Below are 24,723 nucleotides of genomic sequence, written 5' to 3'. Positions count from 1 at the left end.
GTATTAAATTTTATAAAAAGGAAGCTACTGAACAGTAATAATTGTGACTGCTGGACATATGATAGTTCACTCTATTATTCTGCCTGAATAAAAAAATTTTTAAGAAAACTATTTGAATAGTATGATCCCAACTTTGTTAAAAAAAAAAAGGGGGGGGGGGTTATTCCTGACTGACAAATGGTTAACATTTTTTGCCTATTATCAATTTTCCCAAATTTCCTATAACAAATATGTACTGTTCATATATCGTATTTCTAAGGAAAATAAATATTAATTATAATAAGAAATTGAATACAACTTCCTGAATACTGAAGCATGAACACACTCACTCTATAATGACATAAACAAATATGCTCATATATGCCTTCTACTGAACAATTATAATGATGCTTGTTCATCTAAATCTTAGCTCCAAGAGAAATCATTCTTATGAATTAGTGTAGATCAGAAATTTTACAATAATAATAAGACATGATATTTTCTAAAATTGGTGAACTATGGTACAAAAGCTACTCAGCCATGGAAACAAGATAGTATCACATTAGAAATTCTAACTGGATTATAATATTTAGACTAAAATTTGGTTTGGAATTCTAAAGTTAAAGTCATTATTACATAATGAGTAAGAAGTAACAAACACTGAAATTCATAACAATGTCAATTCCACTGATAAAAGTTTCTGGAAACTTCAAGAACATATTCAGTACAAATAAATTACGTTCTTGCACTTCCTAAGCAATGTTTTCTTAACCATACCCTCTATATTTATTTACTCTCTTGTTTCCACAGCTTAACTACAGATTCTAGCCACTGGATCACACCAACTAGTCTACCCACACCGCACATCGCAAACCTGCAAAGAAAGAGGCGCTCCTGATCAGGCGGAGCGGACCCTGTTCAGAGAATGCCCGCCTGGGGCTGCAGAACTGTGAAAGACCTACATGGCAAAAATGTAAAATACATGTGAAAGAGAGCTGTTAGAGAAGCTGCAGTGTATCAGGAATAAAAGGTGAGCTAAAGCAGCACAAAAGCAGACCAACATATATGAATAGAAACTTTTAAACTTTCCTAAAACAGGATGTTTTCCCTCTGGTCATGGCAAACATAATTTCATGCCAATTTACAAATAAATTTGTATAAAAAAATAAATAAGCTTCTACTATATAAGGTAAAAATTATTTTAAATGTTCTATATAAATTCTTTCTAATATAAAACAATCCTTTTTTAATTTCTTGGGGTGACATTGGTTAATAAGGTCATACAGGTTTTAAGTGTACATTTCTATGATACATGATCTGTACATTGCATTGTGTACATCACCTAAACAATCTTTTTAAAGAGCCAAAAAAGCACAGTAATGTTACCTGTATAAGTTGGCACTTGCCAAATAAATTTATCTTTTTAAAAGTCAGTTTTAAAATGACAATGTTATCCTGCAATGGCAGTAAGAAGAAACCACCTAAATGCTTGGCTTAGAAAACAAAACACAACATACAATAAAGAACAAATACAGAAAAGGAATCTATTGACAAATAAGTATAGAAATAGTTTTTTCTAACCTAGTAATACGTTACAACATAATGGAAAAAAAAAAAAACTTCCTAGTCTAGGAATCAGCCACTAAGGAAGCAGGCCACCAATACAGCCTGTCAGTCAGGGCCAGACTCCAGGCTATTCAAAAAACTTGGCAACTACAGACTTGACCAAGAGAAAATTATAGTCTAAAAGAACCAAAAAGGAGCAACATTACAGCCTGGAAGCAAACAGCTATGTTACTGTTACTCTTTATTTATATATATATTACATATATTAATATATATAAATATTTTTTAAATTAACTTCAGAGAGGAAAGGAGAGGGAGGAAAAAGACAGAAACATCAATGATGAGAGAGAATCACTGATCCTGCCTCCTGTACACCCAACATTGGGGATTGATCCTGCAACTCAGGCATATGCCCTGACTGGGAATTGAACTGTGACTTCCAGATTCATAGGATGGGGCACCTGTTACTCTTAATCAAGATGGTCTAAAAAGTCATCTAGGAGGTTTACCTAGGATAGAATAGGAAACTTTCTTTCTAAAAAGTGACAAACGTATCTTTCAAATTACTAACATATTTTTCTATAACAAAATTTTCTACAATTATAGTACATATGCAACAATTCTTCCATGTTTCATTGTTCAGCTTCCTTCAGTTCTCCCTTCAAAATGTATCTGCTCTCTTTAAACTCCTCCCCTGCCTGCCTCTTCCTTAGTCTCAGCATATGCCATATGTATGTAGGCACACACAAAATTCACCAGATGAGAATTCACCTTTTTCTACCAACCTACCTCCAAACTTAATCAAATTCTCACATATTTTTGCTCCTTTCATGCCTGAGCAGTAATAATAGGTAACCTTATTCAAACGTTACCATGTGCTAGGGACTTATTCAGTGAAAAATCCTGCAAGGTCCTTCCTTACGTCGCTTCCAAAACTAACTTTTCTAAATCAGCCAGGACCTTCTTATTTGGCCAAGTATCACCTCATCCTCTAACATCATCCTCCTTTTCCATCAACATTTAAACACAATCAAAACTCTTCTACCTTCTCACCATATATCTAATCCTATAGTTCCATAGTTCTTAAAATGTGGTCTAAAGGCTTCCAGGAGGTCCCTGGAACACTTTCAGAAGGTTGGTGAATACTTCCAATTCCAACTACACATCAGCATGAGAATGGATTGCCTGCCTGCCTGCCTTTCTCCCTCCCACCCTTCCTCCCTCCCTCCCACCCTTCTTTCTTTATGCACTTCAACCAAAACAACATATCACAGGAGACTGAATACAGAAGTAGATATGAGAATCTAGCTGTCTTCTAGTAAGTCAGACATTTAGGAGATTTAAAAAAATGTAAAACAATGCCCCTCTTCTAACTAAATTATTTTTGTCTTGGAAAATAGTTATTTAAAAACACGTTATTTACATTAACATGAAAGTGGTTACTAGTGTCATTTTTTAATGAATTACTAAATAAATATTTTGACATTTTCTGGTTTAGTTTCTAATATAACATATATCAACAAACATAACCAATATAAACAAAGGTCTCTGTGGTCCTCAGTAATTTCTACGTGTTTAAAGGGACCCCAAGACCAAAAATGTGAGAACAACCACTCACATCTTGGAAAAGACACTAACTTCCGAGTCTCTCCTCATCTCTGAAACTGTCACATACACCATCAAAAGCCTTCCTGTTGCTTAATGCAATCCATACTATCTTATATTACCTTACAGAGCATTTGATGCTTACTCCCACTAACTATAAATCCACTGAGGTAGACACTGTGTCTGGTTTACTACTATATCCTCAGGGCCTAGCAGAGTGCTTGGCATAAAATAGGCACTTGATAAGTATTTGTTAATTAATTGGAAATATAAAGAAAATAAGAAATGGTGCTTAAATATTCTTGATTCACAGTAAGAATGTACAAATAAAAGCTGTTCTGTATTTAAAGTCTGTACTCTGTTAAATAAATTTTCTATTCTATAACTGAGATGAGTATATCTAGTATTATAGTATAATTACCTTTATAAGTAATAATGAATTTATATTAGTAAAATATATAACTTTTAATAAGCCCTTTAAGCTTTGAAAAGTGTCAATTATAAAGAAAAAAGATTCAGTCATTTCCTTGTCACATCTTTACTTTGTAAAAGCCAATAAAATAATCAAGATAGAAAAAAGCAGAACTTCTATTTTTCTATAAAATATACACACTTTGTGAAGTGCATGTCTGATACTATAGCCCACAGTGGGTGCTTAATAAATGGTTGTCCATTTGAATGAGTTATAAAAAATAATAGAATATTATATTGTTCAAGTTGGAAGAAAAAACTATTTTCTACCACGTCATGTAAATAATACATATTTGTTTAAGTTAATTATAAATAAAAATTATCACTAAACTGGGAAGAGAGAAATATTCATTCTACTCTAACTGCTATCTACTCTGACATACTGCAGTTCTCTATTCCCTGGAAATATGGTCAGCAGCAATTTAGTTGTTTTCTAGGATAAAGCAAATGACTAGAAATGTTAAACAGTTTGTCACTTTGCAATGTTTACCTTAAATAATTACAACAATCAACTAACCAAATTACTAAGTAAGTTGTTACTCTAATAAATCTTTTAAAGAACATCTACTTTGAATATCTTCTCATTTGAATTACATGTCAAAATGAGTACCATTTAAAATTAACTTTTATTGTTAGGGAAGAGAGAAAGGAGAAAGTATAACTAAAACCAGGCTTCCTCAGATGGCTTTTCAAAGATGCATCAAACTTAAAAACAAATTTGATAGATCTTTATCAATTCTCTCTTCAGATACAAAATAAACATTATGCTGTAATAAAGGAAATTTATATTTTTCAAATAATAAAGATATAATATATACTTACAATTTAAAAGCCTTTTCCACTTCTAATATTTGAAATTCTTTGGTCTTATAAAAGATGTACATTATCAAGAAAAAACTACAAATCCCTGTTATACTGTTAATATTTTTAAAACTTACAAAACCAAAGGAAGCACTTATTTACCTATATTTCCAAGTAGTCCATTAATAACTGTGTTACTGTCAGCCTTTAATGTACTGTTGTCCTGATTGATGAATTCAAGACTATCTTGCAACCTAAAGGGAAGAAGAAAAATATATAAATTCCAAATTTATTATATGCTCCTAATGGCCCTTATTAGAATATCCCAATGAAATATTAGTTTTTTAAATTTCTCTATTAGTACTAGAAAGAAACTAATAATTTTAATGATCTTAAGGGCCTGCTGCCTGATTTTGTAAATAAAGTTTTAATGGAACACAGCCACATGCATTCATATATGCACTGCATATGGCTCTTTTAATGCTACAATTGTAGAGTTTAGAAATTATAACATACTGTCTGGCTCACAAAAATAAAAATATTTACTATCTGGACCTCTATAAAGAAATATTGCTGACCCAGATTTAAATTACAAACTTTCCTCTCATATTTTGACCCTGAAAATATTTTCTAAACTTGTATCAGAAATAAAAAAGGAAATGAAAAAAGAGAACCAACCAAATATCCAAAAAGTATCTCTAGTCCACACATCATAAATGGCCTATATTTCCTTTTTTAATAAATTATTCAAATAAAAAAATTTAAATCACTTTATGCATTTAATCCAAAGTATTCTTCTTTGGTATTTTAAGAAATATCAATTAGAACTTAGAAAATCTAAAGGAACTGAGGAAATTAGATCATAAGTCAGACATGACAATGTAGGATCACTAATTACTAGTTTAGTATTAAACTCTTAAAATTTAGTAACTTTGGCATCCATGATAGGATTAAAAAATATTTCCCTTTGATTCCTAAAAGTTTAATCTTTTAAAAGTATTGACAATAAATAGAAGCTTTTAAGAATTTCCTTCATTCAAAGTTGGCTTCTTGCTATCTCTTGCTGCTTTTGACTCTGGGTGTCCCAATGGTTTCTGATCTGGAACCTGCAGAATCCCTCCCTGGGGTCCACTACCGCTTCATGCTAGCCCCAGTCCTTCATTAATAGGTTCTGGCATGTAGCCCATTTTCCTGATATTAGCTTCATTGTTCTAATCTTGGCAATAATCCAATATAATAAAAGAGGTAATATGCAAATTGACCATCACTCCACCATACAAGATGGCTGTCCCCATGTGGACAAAAGATAGCCACCACAAAATGGCAGTATGGGAGGGCAGTTATGGGCAATCAGGCCAGCAAGAAAGGGCAGTTGGGAGGGATCAGGCCTGCCAAGGAAGGCAATTGAGAGAGACCATGCCAGCAGAGGAGAGCAGTTAGGGGTACCCAGGCCTGCAGGGGAGAGCAGTTAAGGTTGACCAGGCCAGCAGGGGAAGGCAGTTAGGGGCACCCAGGCCTGCAGGGGAGAGGAGTTAAGGTTGACCAGGCCAGCAGGGGAAGGCAGTTAGGGGCAATCGGGCCAGCAGAGGAGCAATTAGGTGTCGATCAGGTTGGCAGGGGAGTGGTTAGGGGGTGATAAGGCTGGCAGGCAGAAGCAGTTAGGGGCAATCAGGCAGGCAGGCAAGAGGTTGGGAACCAGCAGTCCTGGATTGTGAGAGGGCAATCAGACATCCCTCAAGGGGTCCAAGATTGGAGAGGATGCAGGCTAGGCTGAGAGACACTTCCCTTACCCCCCTCCCCCCAACCCCCCATTCACAAATTTCATGTACCTGGTCTTTAGTCGATATAATAAAAGCCTAAGCGACCATTATGGTGGAATGACCAGAATGACTGGTTGCTATGATGCGCACTGACCACTAGGGGGAATACACTCACTGCAGGAGCTGCCCCCTGGTGGTCATCACGCTCCCATGGGAAGCACGGCTCAGCCAAAAGCCAAGCTCACAGCTGGCGAGCTCAGCAGTTGTGGTGGGAGCCTTTCCTGCCTCCACGACAGTGCTAAGGAGCAGCAAACCAAGCAGTAAGGAGCAAGGGATCATGAATTGCGAGAGGGCAGAGGCTGGGCTGAGGGAACACCCTCCCTCCCAGTATACAAATTTCATGCACCAGGACTTTAGTAATTTATAATATCCTTGTGCCCTACCATGACTGGCCTAGGTCACTCCTAATTGCTGGGTTAATCTGCAGGGGGATCTAAAAACTGAAGAGCACAACCTCCACATGCTTTGCAAAATGGAAAATCAGCATGTCAACATAACATGGAAATGCATTCAACATTTTACTTCCAGATATAGCTCCAAGCAAATTAAAGAAAGATAAATCACATTTCCTGTTCTTCAACTAAACTCAAATGAGGAAGCAATCTGGCCTCCATACATGGAGTGGCTGGATGGGTAAAAAAAAACAAGACCCAACAATATGCTGCCTACAAGAGATTCACTTCAGCTTTAGGAACACACAGGCTCAAGGTGATAGGGTAGAAAAAGATATTCTACACAAGTGGAAACCAAAACAGAGCAGGGGTAGCTATATGTCAAACAAAATAGACTTTAAGCCAAAAAAAGGTAAAAAGAAACAAAGATGGTCATATAAAAAGGGGGTCAATTCATCAAAAAGATATAGCAATCATAACATCAGAGTATCTAAACATATTTAAGGAAATACAATCCGATCCAAAGAAAGAAATAGCCGAAACCGGTTTGGCTCAGTGGATAGATCGTCGGCTTGGGAACTGAAGGGACCCGGGTTCGATTCCGGTCAAGGGCATGTACCTTGGTTGCGGGCACATCCCCAGTGGGGGGTGTGCAAGAGGCAGCTGATCGATGACTCTCTCTCATCGATGTTTCTAGGTCTCTATCTCTCTCCCTTCCTCTCTGTACAAAATCAATAAAATATATTAAAAAATAATAAAATAAAAATAAAATAAAAACAAAGAAAGAAATAGACAATGCAACAATAGTGGATTTCAATACCTTACTCTCAATAATGGACAGCTCATCCAGACTGAAAACCAACAAGAAATATTGACTTGAACCATGCTTTTAAATGATACTAAAAGACACATACAGAATATTTCATTCAACAGCAGTAAAAAACACATTCTTCTCAAGCACAGATGAAACACTCTCCAGAACAGATCAAATGATAAATCACAAAACAAGTCTCAGAAAATTTTAGAAGACTAAATCACACCAAGTATCTTTTCTGACCATAAGTATATGAAAACTGGAAATAAGAAAAATAGAATGAAATCTGGAAAATTCACAAATATGTGGAGATTTTTTAAAATGCTCCTAAACAACCAATGTGTCATAGAAGAAATAAAAAAGAATATCAAGGAATATCTTGAAACAAATAATAAGAAAGTACAGCATATCAAAACATGGGATGCTACAGAAACAGTTCTAACAGGAAAGTTTATAGCAAAAAATAAAAATAAAAAATGACTACATTGAAAATCAAGAAATATCTCAAATAAATAATCTCGCTGTACACCTCAAGGAACTAGGAAAGAACAAAGTAAGTCCAAAGTTAACAAAAGGATACACAGTAAGAACCCACTTAACATCGGTAAGTTCTGCAATTTTAAGCAAAACGATGTATAATGAAAAGAAACAAGAGTTCAGTTCTTGAAGAATCTCATCAAAGCTATAGTAAAAACATATTGACCAAAATGGCATTCAAATACCTGCTATTAATGAAAATCAGAGGGGAATTAAATAGAGACCAGAAAAATAATAGAAAATATCAATAAAATTAAGAGCTGGTTTTCTGAAGATATACAAAGTTGACAAGTCTTTCACTAGACTAATTTGGAAAGAGTCAGGTCTAAAATAAATCAGAAATGAAATAGAAGCTATTACAATTAATATCAAAGAAATAAAAAGGATCATGAGAGGCTACTACAAACAATTACACACCAACAAACTGAATAATCTAGAAGAAACTAATAAAGCCCTAGAAATATACAAACTACTAACACCTGATCATAAAGAAATGGAAACTCTGAATAGACCAATAATACGGAGATGAATTGGTAATCCAAACTTCCCAAAACAGAAAAGCCCAGGATCAGATGATTTCACTGGCAAAGTCTACCAAACATTTGAGGATAAATCAATGCCAAATCCTCAAACTCTTCCAAAAACTGAAGAGGAGAGAACACTCCAAAATTCATTTTATGAGGCCAAAATTACCTTGACACCAAAGCCAGATAAAGACACTACAAGTAAAGACCAATATCCCTGATGAATATAGAGGCAAAAATTCTCAACAAAATATTAGCAAACCAAATTCAACAGAGCATTAAAGGATCAATCAACATGATCACATGGAATTTATCCCTGGGATACAAGAATGGTTCAACAAATGCAAAGCAATAAATGGGATATACCATATTAATAGAATGAAAAGTGAAAACCATATAATAATCACAGTAGGGGCAGAAAAAGCATTTGACAAAATATAACATTTCATTAAAAAAAGCAAACCCTCAACAAAGGAATTATAGAATTTTCATATTTCAACATAATAAAGGCTGCATGTGTCAAACCTAAACCCAACATCATTCTCAAAGGTGAAAGGTTGAAGGCTTTTCCTTAAAATCTTGAACAAGAAGGCAAGAATGCCTATCACTACTCCTATTCAATACTAGAGGCCCAGTGTATGAAATTCTTACGCTTGAGGGTGTGGGGGGTAGAAAGGGAGAGAGGGAAGGGGTTCCTCAGCCTGACCTGTGCCCTCTCATAGTCAGAGAGCCCTCAGGGAATGTCCGACAGACATCTTAGGCCTGCTTGGAAATCTTTAATGCTGCCCGGAGGTGGGAGGGACTCCCATCACTGCCACTGAGCTCACCAGCCATAACGCCTGACTCAGGGCTTCTGGCTGAGTGGCACACCCCTGATGGGAGAGCACTGACCACCAGAGAGCAGCTCCTGCATTGAGCGTCTGCCCCCTGGTGGTCAGTGTATGTCATAGCAACGGGTCATTCCTCCTTTTGGTCAATTTGCATATTAGCTTTTTATTATGTAGGACTAGAGGCCAGGTGCAAGAAATTCGTGCACGGGGATGTGTGTCCCTCAGCCCAGCCTGCACCCTCTCCAATCTGGGATCCCTCAAGAGATGTCCGACTGCCCATTTAGGTGGGATAGAGCCTAAACGGGCAATCAGACATCACAATCCAGGACTGCTGGCTTCCAACTGCTCGCCTGCCTGCCTGCCTGATTGCCCCTAACCACTCCCCTGCCAGCCTGATCAACACCTAACTGCTCCCGACAGCCCGATTGCCCCAACTGCCCTCCCTGGTGGTGGCCATTTTGTGGTCAAATTTGCATATTACTTCTTTATTATATAGTATAGTACTGGAGGAAAAAAAGTAAAACTGTTTGCAGATGATATGATCTTATATAGAAAATCCTAACAAGGTTACAAAAAAAAAAAAAACACACAAAAAAAAAACCCTGATAGAACTAATGAAAAAAATTCAGTAAAGTTATAGGATACAGTCAATATACAGAAAACAGTTCTGTTTCTGTATGCTAACACCAAAATATCTGAACAAGAAATAAAAAATTCACTCTGTAATTTTTCTTCTGGGAATTTATCTGAAGAAACTCTAAACACTAATTCAAAGGAACATATGTACCCCAATTTTGATTGCAGCGTTATTTGTAATCAGGATTTGGAAGCAACCAAGTGTCCACCAGAAGATGGGTAGATTTAAAAACTGTGGTAAATTCACACAATGGAATACCACTCTGCCATAAAAAGGAAGAAAACCTTACCCTTTGTGACAGCATGGGTAGATCTGGAGAACATTATGGTAAATAAAATAAGCCAGTCAGAGAAATAAATGTTTTATTCATATGTAGAATTTAATGAACAAACTGAACTACCAATCAAAATAGAGAGAGACTCAGATGGCAGGCAGACAGCTTGGGAGGAGGAGGGGAAAAAGAAAAGAAAAAGAGAACTCGTGGCCATGGACAACAGTATGGTGACTGTATGATTGCAGGGGTGGAGGTGGAAGAGGGCACAGAGAGGACAAAGGGTGATGGAAAAAAGAATATAAAATAAACAGTTTGAAAAATTACTCTGCTTCAAAAACAACACAATAGCATCAAAAACAATAAAATAGGAAGAAATTTATTTAAGAAAGGAGATAAATGATCTCTACAATGAAAACTACAAGCCTTTGTTAAAAGAAACTGAAGATAACACAAACAAATGGAAAAATACCCCATGTTCATAAAACAGAAGAATGAATATTGTTAAAATGTCCCTATTATCCAAAGTCATCTATAGATTCAATGCAATCCCGATCAAAATTTCAGTGGCATTTTTCACAGAAATAAAATTTTTAAAAATCTTAAAATTTGTACAGAGCCTGGCCTGTGTAGCTCAGTGGTTGAGCATCAACCCATGAACCAGTTCGTCACAATTCAATTCCCAGTAAGGGCACATGCCCAGGTTGTGGGGTTCCATCTCTAATGGGGGGCATGTAGGAGGCAGCCCATCAATGATTCTCTTTCATCATTGTTGTTTCTATCCCTCTCTCCCTGAAATCAATAAAAAAATATTTTTTAAAAAAGTTGTACAGAACCACAAAAGACCCTGAATACCCAAAGCAATCTTGAGAGGGACAAAGCTACAAGCATGATACTTCCTAATTTCAAACGAGACTACAAAGCTACTGTATAATAATCAACTGTATGATACTGGCATAAAAATAGCCACATAGAACAATGGAATGGAATTGAGAGCCAAGAAAAAAAACACATTTACGGGGTATGGCAAAAGTAGATTTACAGTTGTGAGAATGGGAAACAGAGGTTATTCTTATATTATTATTTATTAATTAGTGTATTATTTTCCATACTAATAATTATATAAAACCTACTTTTGCATCACCTTGTAGAGCATGCAGAGTACATCTTAAATGTTCTTACCACAAAAAAGTAAATGCAATTATGTTATAGGATGAAGATGTTAGTGCTATGATGGTAACAATTTTGCAATGTAAATGTATCAAATCAACACCGTATATACCTTAAATTTACACAATGTTTTATGTCTGTCATAGCTCAATAAAACTTGAGGGGAAATCTGACTTCCATAAACTTTCAAACTTAAGGGAGCAGTCTGTTAATTTTATATTTTGCACATCTTAAATTATTCATTTTTCCCTGCATCCATAACCACTTACGTATTAAGACTCCCACAGATGCTGCTGCCAGTCCTTGCAGTAAAAACTTTGCTAAGCATAAGCTGTGGAGGAGAACTAGAGGAAAAAAAAAGAGAGGGACAGAAAGAGATCAAAACTAGAATACAAGAAACTTTTCAATTTATTATAAATGAAAAATGTATAACTCAGATTTCACATCAGTCACAACAGCCATGAAGCAACACTAAACCCACAGAAAATTATAAATTAAGTAATCTGACATGCTCAATCTGAGTAAAAACTATATGAAAATTCAATTATCTTAAAAATATTAAGTATTCTAAGTGGATTCATTAAGAAAAAAATCAGAAAATTCCTTACCGGATCTGATGAATTTTTAAGGTGGATCCTTTGTAGCTCATTGCTACTGAGCCAAACATCATCTCTCCAAGCATATTGGCATCAGAAGAGCACCGAGAACCCTACACAATGACCATAACATTGGTAAAATTTTAAAATTAAAACCTTATGACTATTTAAAATATTGATTTTTATTAAAAATTCCTTTGCTACAGTTCTACATAACGGTTTTTTAAGTTATTCTACACTGTTCTGCAGCTTGATTTTCTTCATTTTACTATGTCTTATAGATCTAACCATATCGCTATACATGGATTTCTTTTAACAGCATTCTACTGCATGGAAATATCAAAGTTTATCAAGTCAGCTCCCTTTACTGATGGGTACTTAGGTCACTGCTAGATTTTTGCTTTTACAAATAATGCTCAAATGAGCATTAATAACCACATCTTATGCATATGCAATATTTCTTCAAGAGAATAAAAATTGCAATTCATATAACTTATAGAATAGCTTTACCATTCCTACTGTGCAAAATAGGCATTCATAAATGGGGTCATTGTGTTTTTTGTATTTTAAAAAGGACTTATTTGAAATACTGGAATGTCATGTCTTGTTTTCAAAGAACTGATCAAAAAGTTATTTCTTTCCATTTTTCTTTAACTGTCTTCATAGGAGTCAGAAAAACAGCTAAAAATTGAATTCATCCATTTGGTTACTATTTAGATACTGTAGCAATTATCATTAATCACCTATCAAATATCTATTCCTTATATTTTGAAGTGCTATTTGTTTCAGGGCAGGAATATGCCCTGAAAAAAAAACAAATGCATTTCAGAGCTGCCTCTATAAAGAGGAGATTTAAGGTTGGTTTCTATATACAATGGGTGAAACTAAATGGCTAGACCAGCAGCTTTCAGATCTAGTTATAGGCCTGGTCAATAAGATACAAATGGAAGTCACTAGAGATGGAGATGCCGTATTAGAACCAGAAGGCAGCAAGTTCACATTAATTCTGTATAGGCAGAAAAATAAGGGAGTCTTGGTAACCTTGAAATCCATGTATACCATACTTCTTGTCATGTAAGAAAAATAATCCTTGCCGAAACCGGTTTGGCTCAGTGGATAGAGCGTCGGCCTGTGGACTGAAATGACCCAGGTTCGATTCCGGTTAAAGGCATATACCTTGGTTGCAAGCACATCCCCAGTGTGTGTGTGTGTGTGTGTGGGGGGGGGGGGGGGGGGGGGGGTGCAGGAGGCAGATGATCAATGACTCTCTCTCACTGATGTTTCTAACTCTCTATCCCTGTCTCTTCCTCTCTGTGAAAAATCAATAAAATATATATTTTTTAAAAATAGTAACCCTTAATTTGCTTAAGTCACTGTTATAGAGGGTGTCCCAACACAATTCCTAACTGATTTATATAATAACACAATGAGGAAGATGACATAAATAATACAATAAATGATGATTATTTACAAATTTCACTAAAGCCATTCTATTGTAGAAAAATCAAGAATTTGAAGTTTTTAAAAAATACTTAAAAGGTTCTTCTGATGATAATAAAGTGATAACAATCCCTCTCCCGCCCCCACTTTACAAGTGGAAGCCAAGGAATATATCTAGACATTATTTTTCTTTTTATATTGTGACTCTGCTCACTTACTACCTATTTGGGATTTAAAAATCTACATACTGGCATTTTTGTTACCTTGCTTCTTTAAAAACAACAACAATAAACGTTTTTGTTGATTTTAGAGAGAGTTAGGGAGAAGGAGAGAGAGAGAGAATCATCAATAATGCATAACAATTGGCTGCCTCTTAAGACACTCCCTACTGAGGACCAAGTCTCCAACCCAGGCATGTGCCTTGACCAGAAATCGAACCATGACCTCCTGATTCATGGGCTGATGTTCAACTACTGAACCACACTAGCCAGACTGTCACCTTTCTTAAAAAGATATCTTAAGCCTGCACTCTGATCAGGCCCAGGAATCAAGCCTGCAACCTAGATACATGACCTTTACCAGAATAAAACCCGGGGCCCTTAGGTCTGCAAGCCGATGCTCTATCCTCTGAGTCAAAATTGGAGAGGGCTATGTTGTTCCTTTTCTTTCTCTGTGCTGTAGTCAAAAAAAAATTTTTTTTAATAAAAGCACAAAGCTCATTTTTTCTTTTATAAATCTGATTTGCCTAGCCTAAGATAAAACTTTTATTTCAAGATACAGAGTTATGGGTACTAGGAACAAAATTTTGGAAGCATGGTAGAATGATTTTTTTTTTTTTTTTTTTTAATAATCAAGTAGTTTGGTTGTTGTTTTTACAGATCAATGCCATATCTTATTGTCAACCTAAAATGCTCTGGCTAATGACAGAAATGAAAGCCTTTTACAAGCTCATTTTTGCTATATAATGTTCTAGTACATGAAATCACATTTTATAAAATATAGAACTATATTCCACAATAATTAATACCTTCTTGGTAAAAATGCAGATTTCCAAGACCATAAACTATCAGACTATCTGGGTGCATGACCTGGGAATCTGTACATTAAAAAAGAAAATTTCGCTCAGCCAGTGTGGCTAAGTGGTTGAGCGTCAACCTATGAACCAGAAGAAATAGGCAGGGGCATATGCCTGGTTGGCAGTTCAAGGAATATGCCCAGGTGGCAGGCTCAATCCTCAGTGTGGGGTGTGCAGGAGGCAGTCGATCAATGATTGTCATCATTGATGTTTCTCTCTCTCCATTTCCCTTCCTCTCTGAAATCAATAAAAATACATTAAAAGAAAATCTCTAGGGATCTTGGTGCAAAATGAGTTACAATCACTGACTATTTCAGGGTTTCTATCATCTGAATCCACATGCTAAAATTAATTTTTAACTGCATTATATCAGAAAGGCAAGTATGCACAATTTGTCATATTAGAAAATGTCCAAATTAGCATATATATGAAGATGTATTTATAGCACAGCACTATTAGGAAATTGTTAAGGTATCCTAGTAAAGGTGAAGAAGGAATATAGGAGGGCAGGAGGACAATATAGTACCGGTACCTCCTAGTATCTGAACTTAATAACTTCGGAGTTCTTCATATAATACTGTCACATTTATTTGGCATAAGGGCCAGTTTCCATAGAAATATAATTATCTAATTACAAACAACTAAAAAGCACAGTATTCCATTTTTGTACCCCTAAGAATAAAATACTTGTCACTCATTCATGCAAGCTTGGTTGACACAAATAAATTCACTTTTGCTTACTATGATACTAAATACTGATCTTATGTAAAATATAGCAAGTTTATGGAGAAGTTCCTATGTAGTTACTTATTTGTTTAATTCTGTTTGTTTGCTTGCTTGTTTGTTTGTTTGTTTGTTAATCCTCGCTCAGGGATATTTTTCCAATGATTTTTAGGGAGAGTGGAAGAGAGAGGGGAAGACAGAGAGAAATATCGATGTGATAGAAACACATTGACCGGTTGCCTCTTGCACAAGTCCGAATCAGGACCCAGGCAGGGGAACAGTCTGCAACCAAAATACATCCCCTTGACCAGAACTGAGCCTGGGACCCTTCGGTCTGCAGGCTGACGTTCTATCCACTGAGCCAAATTGGCTAGGTCTAATTCTGTATTTTAAGTGTAATATTACTTTTGAAAAATAAAAAATGCACATTTCCAATTGTGTATACTTCCAATCATACTTTAATTTCATACTACAGCTGAACTGTGTAATTATTTTATATTTAACTTCATATTTTAATAATTAAAAAGTATATAAAGTAAGAAATTATTCTGGTAGCCAAAAAAAAAATGAAGTGAGAAATAAAACCTATATCTATAGTTCTCTGTACTTCCACTACCCTAAGATTTATCTAAATACGTAAACTTACTTTTTTAATTATCTTCCTCCCCAACTAAAAGGTAGGCTTCAGGAGGGTAAAACTAATCCATGTTATATCCCCAGTCCCAAGAGTAGTACATCACATATTGTAGGTACTCAAAAATATTTATGAATGAATGAACAAATAAATGACATCAATGATCTTACCTGGTACTTAGGACACTGTTCTTTTACATCAGAAGATGATGAAGTAATAGAACTATCCAAAGAGGAAGAACTGTCTCCTCCAGGTTTCAGTTGGCAGCATTTCCCAAACACTTTAACTTGAGCATCACTACAGAGTTTCTGAAATTAGAGATATTATCCCCATTTATATTTTAACTGATTTTAACCATACATAAATTTAACTATAGCATAAAAACTTTTGCAAATCCAAGAGAAATAATTCAAAATATTATAACCTTAATGTAATGACTATTTGCATTTCACTGTAATCTCTCCAATACTATTTACTATTCTTTATCTCATTAACTATAATTACTTGAGAAGTTTATATCTTACTTTTCTCAACAACATAATTAAACCAGTAGAAGCCTGGTGCACGAAATTCATGCACTCAGGGGTGGGGGAACCCCTCAGCCCAGTCTGTGTCCTCTCACAGTCCAGGAACCCCACAATCAATCGCCCAAAAGAGATTGGCCCCGCCCACTCAGCTGGGGCTCCTCAATGGATCGCCCCAAAGAGGTAGGCCCTGCCCACCCAGGTAGGGCTCCGCAATGGCTTTCCCCCACAGAGGGAGGCTCCATCCACCTCACATAGCTCCCTGGTCGTTGGCTTAGGCCTCCCTCTTTGGGGCATTCATGGAGCCATCTGATTGATCGATCACCCTGCTGGCCAGCGGCCTGGGCCTCCCTCTGCAGGGTGATCATGAGGCGATGGCCAGGCCCCCAATCAATCACATCGCACCCGCCTTAGCTGGCCTGGCACCAGTGGGTGTCATAGTGTGATTGTCTGGACAGTTGCTCTGCTGTTTGGTTGTTTGGTCGATTTGCATATTACACTTTTATTATTATAGACTAGAGGCCTGGTGCATGAATTCCTGCAGGGGTGAGGTCCCTCAGGGTGGCTTGCAGGGAATCGGGCTGAAAACCACAGTCCAACACTGCCTGCTGCTCCTGTTTATCCTGGCACTGCTGGGCCTGTAGTGGGCTCGTGCTGCCATGGCGGCACTCAACAGTCATGAATCCTGCATCTGACTCCTGTCCCGAGGACTAGGATGCGATTGGACCTCTGAACAGGCAGTGGGATGCCCTTGCTGGCTGGTGATCCAGATCTGTCCCACTGACATTCATACTGGTTGTCAGAGGCCACCTGGCGGGTACTTTTATATTGTTCTTCCTTGTGGAGCATCTAGGAAAGAAAGGCGGCCATGGTGCCCAAAGCCAACTTCTAGGAGGTGCCTGGCCCATTCCCTGGAGATTGGACCTGCAGGACTACTGAGGGTGTGAGTGGCTGCCACCTGGCTGGTGGGCTGTGGGAAAGGATCAGTCAGCTGAGTGGCACTCTGGTTTTGGGAGAACACTGACCACCAGGGTGGTCAGTGCATACCATAGCAAATAGTCGACTGGTCGTTCAGTCACATAGGCTTTTATATATATATATATATATATATATATATATATATATATATATATATATATAGAGAGAGAGAGAGAGAGAGAGAGAGAGAGAGAGAGAGAGAGAGAGAGAGAGAGAGGGAGGGAGGGAGAGAGAGAGAAAGAGAGAGATGGGGATTTTTCTATATTACTATGGACTAGATGATGTTCATTACTAGTGACTTAATAAATATCCTATAACAGTTTTCAAATTATTTGGTCTCAAAACCCTTTAAGCCCTTAGAAATTACTGAGAACTGCAAAAATCTTTTGTTTATGTGAGCTATACCCATATTTTCCCAAAAAGTTTTAAAATAGTTTTAAATCAAACATAATACAACCACTAAAGGTGAACATAAGTAACATATTTTGTAGAAAAAAATATTAGGTCTAGTAATAATTAATGTCGTTTTCTAATACTATAAATCGAATTTATTTAAACAATACAACAAAATTTAATCAACAATATAGTTGCCGTTGTTTTCTACTACTTGTGCCCAACACTCAGGAAGCATTTTAATCCCTCTGTTGTAAAATTCTTGTGATTTTGATGCAAAAAATTCGGTCAATGCATTTTTGAGGCATTCTTCATTATTAAATTTTTTTTCAAGAAGAAAGTTTTGCAAAGAACGAAACAAATGGTAATCGGAAGGAGCAATATCAGGAGAATATGCAGGTTGAGGGAGAACTTCCCATTGCAACTGGCGCAGTTTTTCAGCAGTGATTCTTGCAGTATGCAGTCGTGCGTTATTGTGGTGAAGAATTACGCCCTTCCGATTAATCAGCACGGGTTCTTTTTCTCTTAAAGCTTGGGCTAACCTTTCCAATTGGGCACTATACACTGCACTTGTAATGGTTTGGTTAGATGGTAAAAGTTCATAATGAAGAATTCCTTTAAAATTCCACCAAACACACAACATCACTTTTTTCGCATGCAAGTCAGGTTTTGGCGTGGGCTGTGGAGCCTCATTTTTGTCCAACCATTGAGGCCGCCTTTTCAAATTAACATACAGCACCCATTGTTCATCTCTGGTAACAATTTGCTCTAAAAACGGCAAATGGTTTTGACGAGAGAGGAGCGAACTGCAAATTGTGACTCTTTGATTACGGTTGTTGTCGGTCAACTCATGAGGAACCCATTTTCCAAACTTTTGGACTTTGCCAAGTGCACGCAATTGATTGGAAATTGTTTTCTGTGAACAATTTAAAGTTGTCGCAAGCTCTTGTTGGGTAATTTGACGATTTTGCACCAAAAGAGCTTGAAGAGCTTCTTGATCAAAATTGGACACACGGCCTCGACCACTCTTGTCATCTAAGAAAAAATTTCCCTCGCGAAATTTCTCAAACCAACGCTGGCATTTTCTGGCGCTAACTGCATCTTGACCAAGAGCACTACAGATGTTTTTTGCAGCCTCACTTGCTTTTCTTCCTAATTGGAACTCGTAAAGCATGCAGTGCCGAATATGCTCTTCATCCGCCATCTTCTTAGCCCTAGTTTTGCAACAAAAACCAAACCAAACACAAACTTTTTCAAGCAAAACTTGTTAATTGCACTTCACACATTCTGTAGATACCACGTGTTTGAAGGTTATGTCAATACAAGTCGACACCAAGCAAGATTTTAAACTAATGTTTAAAAACGACATTAATTATTACTAGACCCGACACTTCTGGGAAGAGATGCAGGAATAGAAGGAAACATGTAAATGACAGCTGTATATTTCACTATATGAACATACATATAAACTTAACCTTTGAAATAAAAATGTATTGAACAATTGAATTTTTAATAAAATCTAACTTTAGGATCAAAAGGTTGAGTATGGAGGAAGAACGTATTTCTATTTCTTTTTCTTTTCTCCTTTCCCTCTCCAACAGGTTCTTGAGTTTTCACAGTTCACAACCATCAAAGTTGCACCTCACCAAGGTCCGTGATACTCCTAAAAGCATTCCAGTGCTTTATCATAGTAACAAGCATGTCCACTCTTCCATAAAACAGACCTCGGAAATGTTTTCAGAAGAAGTAATCTGACTGATATCACAATTTTTGGAAGACTAACAGCATTGTAAAAGAGAGCATATAGTAATTCCAAATAATCTCTAACCAAAAATGTAAAGAGAGAGGCATTGTAAAACAAAACAAGGGCTTTAAAACTAAATAGACTTAATTTAAATCCTGATTCTTTGGATAAGTTACTTGACCTCTCTCTAAGCTTTATCTCTTTAATTGGGAGAAAAACCTTACCTAATGACTAGGTTATTTATAATACTTTAAGGGTTGTGTATGTGTTTGTGTGTCTCTCATTACATATTTATACATAAGTAAGTATCTAGAACTAGCTAGCATATGCTTACTGACTTGTTATAAATGTTATTAGAAAAAAGTTAAAGTCAAGGCTAACATAACTAAATGCCTACTCTGAAATCAGGAACATCACTAGATATTTTCATTTACAGTGTTTCATTTAAACACTCACTAAAAACATGGGTATTTTCAGTAATTATATTCTTGGCCACAACTTAAGAACTTTGTTATTTATTCTCACCCATAAAATGCTAGACCTTAAGTATATTTTTTATAATACTCAGTATGGTAGATATTACAACCCAATGTTACTGATGATAAACCTGAAGTCTAGGTTAAGTCACTTTATGAAGATTATAAGAGTTAATGAGTCTGTAATATACTTGATAGTCAAAATCAGTTGGCCTGACAGATCCACTATTACAAACTACCATTTTATTTATTAACAAAAGCATCTGAGTAGCATGTGTACTGAGCATTAGGGAACAAATATGAATAAAACAGACCCAGTCTTTTTCCTCATAGAACTAAGAAAAAGAGACATTTAACAATTATATATATATGATGAAATATATATTTCAAATATGTTTTTAAAAGTAATAATGTTAAAATACCAACGGCAATACTCTGGTTTCTCTTCAGATCGTATAAATCTTTCACCTTTTAAAATACCAAGAACAAAATCTCCAAAAATTCATTGGGAATAAAAAAAGGTCTCGAATAGCTGCAGCGATCATGAGAAAGAACAACGAAGTTGGAGGGATAACAAAAACAGATATATCGACCTATATTACAAAGGCACTGTCCTCAAAACTGCCTGGTACTGGCACAAGAACAGACATATAGACCAATGGAACAGAACAGAAAACCCAGAAATCGACTCTAACCATTATGCTCAATTAATATTTGACAAAGGAGGCAAGAGCACACAATAAAGTCAAGACAGTCTCTTCAATAAATGATATTGGAAAAATGCATGCAAAAAAGTAAAACTAGACCACCAATTTACACCATACACAAAAATAGACTCAAAATGAATAAAGGACTTAAGTATAAGATGGGGAAACAATAAGAATTTTAGAAGAATCCATAGGCAGCAAAATAACAGACATATGTTATAGCAATTATCTTTACAGACACAGCTCCTATCCTAGGGCAATGGAGACTAAGGAGAAAATAAACAAATGGGACCACATCAAAATAAAAAGCTTCTGCACAGCAAAAGAACCATCAACAAAACAACAAGCCTATGGGAGAACATATTTGTCAATGTTATCTCTGATAAGGTTTTAATCTCCAACATTTATAGGAAATTCATACAACTAAACAAAAGGAAGATATAAAATCCAATAAAAAAATGGACAAAGAACCAAAATAGACACTTTTCCAAAGAGGACGTACAGAAGGCCAAGAGACATAAAAACATTCTCAAAGTCAACAATCATCCGAGAGATGCAAATCAAAATGACAATGATGTACCCCGTCTCACACCTGTCAGAATAGATATCATCGACAAATCGAGTGCTGGTGAGGATATGGAGAAAAAGGAACCCTTTTGCCCTGCTGGTGGAAATGCAGACTGGTGCAACCACTGTGGAGAACAGTATGGAGTTTCCTCAAAAAATTAAAAATGGAACTCCCATTTGACCCAGTAATCCCATTTCTAGAAATATATCCCAAGAAAACAAGAAACACCAATCAGAAAGGATATATGCACCCCTATGTTTATAGTAGCACAATTCACCATAGCTAAGATTTGGAAACAGCCTAACTGTCCTTAGTATATATTTATTTTATCAACTCTCTTGTATAAAACCAGTATCTCATATCCCCTATTACTCCTCACTTACATGAATGATACCCAGGGTGAATATCCTCCTTATCCCTTTGGTCTCTGATAACCTATTAGCCAACCAACACCTTATGTAGATGCCCTCCTCAACCTACCAGGGCCCTGGTACTCAGCTCTGATCCAACATGTCTCCACCACCTGACATCAGTGTTCAGTCCTACCTAGTGGTTTTAGGACTAAATTATTTACAGGGGAAGAAGAGTGCGATAAAGGCAGGCATGGGGAATCATAACTTTTAACCTGAACACATAACCATATTCCAGATTCCAGATTCAGTGTCACAAGTGAAATTCAAACAAATAGCCAACACTTACATAGTATTTCTGTTTGTAAAGTATTTTGCATGAATTTTCAACTATTTTTCTTGTTCTGTTAACTTTTTAAACTGTATAGAAGTAATGTGTTTATTTATAAAGTTCAAAAGTCAAAACAATGCCCGGCTGGTGTGGATCAGCATTTAAGCGTTAGCCCGTGAATCAGGATGTCACAGTTCAATTCCCGGTCAGGACAAATGCATGGGTTGCAGGTTGTAGGTTCCATCCCAGTAGGGGGACAGGGAGGAGGCAGCCAATATATGTTTCTCATTATTGATGTTTCTATCTCTCTCTTCCTTCCTCTTTTTGAAACCAATAAAAACATATTTTAAAAAGGAAAACAATCTAATTAAAAAATGAGCAAAGGACCTAAAAAGACACTTCTCCAGAGTGAACATATAGAAAGCCAAGAAACATATGGAAAAAAATGCTCAAAGTCACTAATCATCCAAGAGATGCAAATAAAAATAGCAATATCACCTCACATCTGTCAGAATGGCTACCATCATCAACAAATGACAAGTGCTGGCGAGGTTGTGGAGAAAAGGTAACCCTAGTACACTGCTGGTGGAAATGCAGACGAGTGCAGCCATTATGGAAAATAATATGGAGTTTCCTCAAAAAATTAAAAATGGAACTCCCATTTTACCCCGTGATCCCACCTCTAAGAATATTAGAGGCCTGGTGCATGAATTCATACACAGGTGGGGTCCCTCAGCCTGGCCGGCAATCAAGGCCTATTGGGAGGTTGGTTGGCCGGTGGCCCTTCCCCTCTATCCCCCCCCCCCCCCCCCCCCCCCCGCTTCCACCCCCTCTTCAGGGCATATATGAGGGGCTAGCTAGCAGGGATAGGAACTGCGGAAGGTTGACCTGCTGCTCCTCCCAACTGGGGTCCAGGGGAGAGGGACCATGGGAGGTTGGCTGGCTGGGAGAGGGGCCACAGGAGGTGGGCTGTGGGAGCATACTGACCACCAGGAGCAGCTCCTATGTTAAATGTCTGCCGCCTTGTGGTCAGTGTGCACCATAGTGATTGATTGACCACTTGTTCTGGTTGTTCAGTTGTAACGGTTGCTTAGGCTTTTATATATATAGATATCCTAAGAAACACAACAAAGTATTCATCAGAAAGAATATATGCAACCCTATGTTCATAACAGCACAATTTATAATAGCTAAGATTTGGAAACAGAGTAAGTGCCCATCAGCAGATGAGTGGATATAAAAAACCGTGGCACATTTACACAATGAAATACTATGTGGCAATAAAAAAGAAAGAACTCATAACCATTTGCAGCAGCATGGATAGAATTAAACTGGATAGAATTATGCTAAGCGAAATAAGCAAATCAGAGAAAGTTAAGTATCACATGATATCACTCTCCACTAATATGCGTATTCTAATGAGCCAAATAAACTAATGAACAAAAATAGACCCAGAGATATAGAAGCATGCAGAGGGAAAGGGGGAAAGGGGAAGAGACATCAACCAATGAACTCGATGCATAACCCATAGACACAGACAATAGGGTGGTGAAGGCCTGGGGGGAAAAAGGAGAGAGGGCAATGGAGAAAAAAGAGGATATATGTAATACTTTCAACAATAAAGGTTTTTTTAAAAAAGGAAGAAAAATGTCAAACGAAAATGTTCTATGGTGCTAGTGTTTCTTCCTTTAAAAATCTAAAAATAAGGGCTCTGAATTAAAAAAAAAAAAGCATGGCCAAGATGTTTCATACTGACAAACAAAAGCACCATAATTAAAATTTTATTCACTTTTTCCAATTAAAATATTTGACATTAAATCAAAAATGATGCTCACCGATACTGATATGTCCTCATTTTTTCTCTTAACACTGGAGTCAAACAAGACATTTCTTCCTCTTCTCTCACAGTCTTGATATACAATCAGTCGAATTTGGCTTGGATCAAACTCTGGCAAAGGCCAACTTTAAAGAAAAATAAAGACCCATTAGAGTTATTTAACAAATATTCCACATAAATTTCTAGAAATAAAACCTATATAACAGCCCTAGCCAGTTTGGTTCAGTAGCTAGAGCATTAGGCTGCAAACTGAAGAGTCCAAGTTCAATTCTGGTCAAGGGCACATGCCCAAGTTGTGGGCTCAATCCCCGGTGGGGGGCATGCAGGAATGATTCTCTCTCATCATTGATGTTTCTCTCTCTCTCTCATTCTCTCTCTCTCTCTCTCTCTCCCTCTCTGAAATAAATAAAAAATATATTTTAAAAAAAAACCCTATGAATATAACAGAACCCAAAATTGTATTATTGCTAAAGAACAGATCATTTTATAAAATGCAACCATTTATTTAGGATTGAGAACTTAAATAGCTATCACCCTGGCCAGTGTGTCTCCATGGTTAGAGTGTCAGCCCATGACCAAAGGGCTGCATATTTGATTTCCAGTTAAGTGCATGTACTGGGTTACAGGTTTTATCCCTTCATCCAGTTGGGCTCATTCAGGAGGCAATCAATGGATGTGTGTATCTCACATCAATGTTTCTCTCGCTTTCCCTCCCTCCCTTCCACTTTTTCTAAAAACCAATGGGAAACTATCTTCAGGTGAGTATCAACAAACAAAACAAAACAAGATAAAACAAAAAAAAGAGAGAGAGAAAGAAAAGAAAAACCTTGTATGACTATGACATTTTAGATTAAAAAGTAATAGTAAAAGTTGTGGCAAGTGCCAAAACCAGTTTGGCTCAGTGGATAGAGTGTCAGCCTGAGGACTGAA

The 24,723-nt window shown here is 36.7% G+C and overlaps 1 protein-coding gene across 6 annotated transcripts in view; it reads right to left on the bottom strand.

Annotated features, from left to right (window-relative positions):
- Positions 1-24,723, bottom strand: part of FNIP1 (folliculin interacting protein 1) — a 96,412-nt gene that overhangs the window by 46,198 nt on the left and 25,491 nt on the right. For 3 of the 6 annotated variants that reach the window (XM_036424589.2, XM_036424591.1, XM_045576318.1), the window contains exons 2-7: positions 23,792-23,918; positions 16,056-16,193; positions 12,026-12,126; positions 11,687-11,761; positions 4,585-4,676; positions 854-937 (exon numbers count right to left, since the gene is read on the bottom strand). In XM_036424589.2, coding sequence (XP_036280482.1) covers positions 854-937; positions 4,585-4,676; positions 11,687-11,761; positions 12,026-12,126; positions 16,056-16,193; positions 23,792-23,918 — 617 coding nt within the window. Of the gene's footprint in view, positions 1-853; positions 938-4,584; positions 4,677-11,686; positions 11,762-12,025; positions 12,127-16,055; positions 16,194-23,791; positions 23,919-24,723 lie in introns of those variants that run through there. The other 3 variants (XM_036424590.1, XM_036424592.2, XM_036424593.2) reach the window with 3 other exon arrangements.

The sequence above is a fragment of the Pipistrellus kuhlii genome, unplaced genomic scaffold, assembly GCF_014108245.1.
Source record: "Pipistrellus kuhlii isolate mPipKuh1 unplaced genomic scaffold, mPipKuh1.p scaffold_m20_p_8, whole genome shotgun sequence".
NCBI lineage: Eukaryota > Metazoa > Chordata > Mammalia > Chiroptera > Vespertilionidae > Pipistrellus > Pipistrellus kuhlii.
Note: the sequence above shows the minus strand (reverse complement) of the source record. Positions and strands in the feature narration are given on the sequence as shown.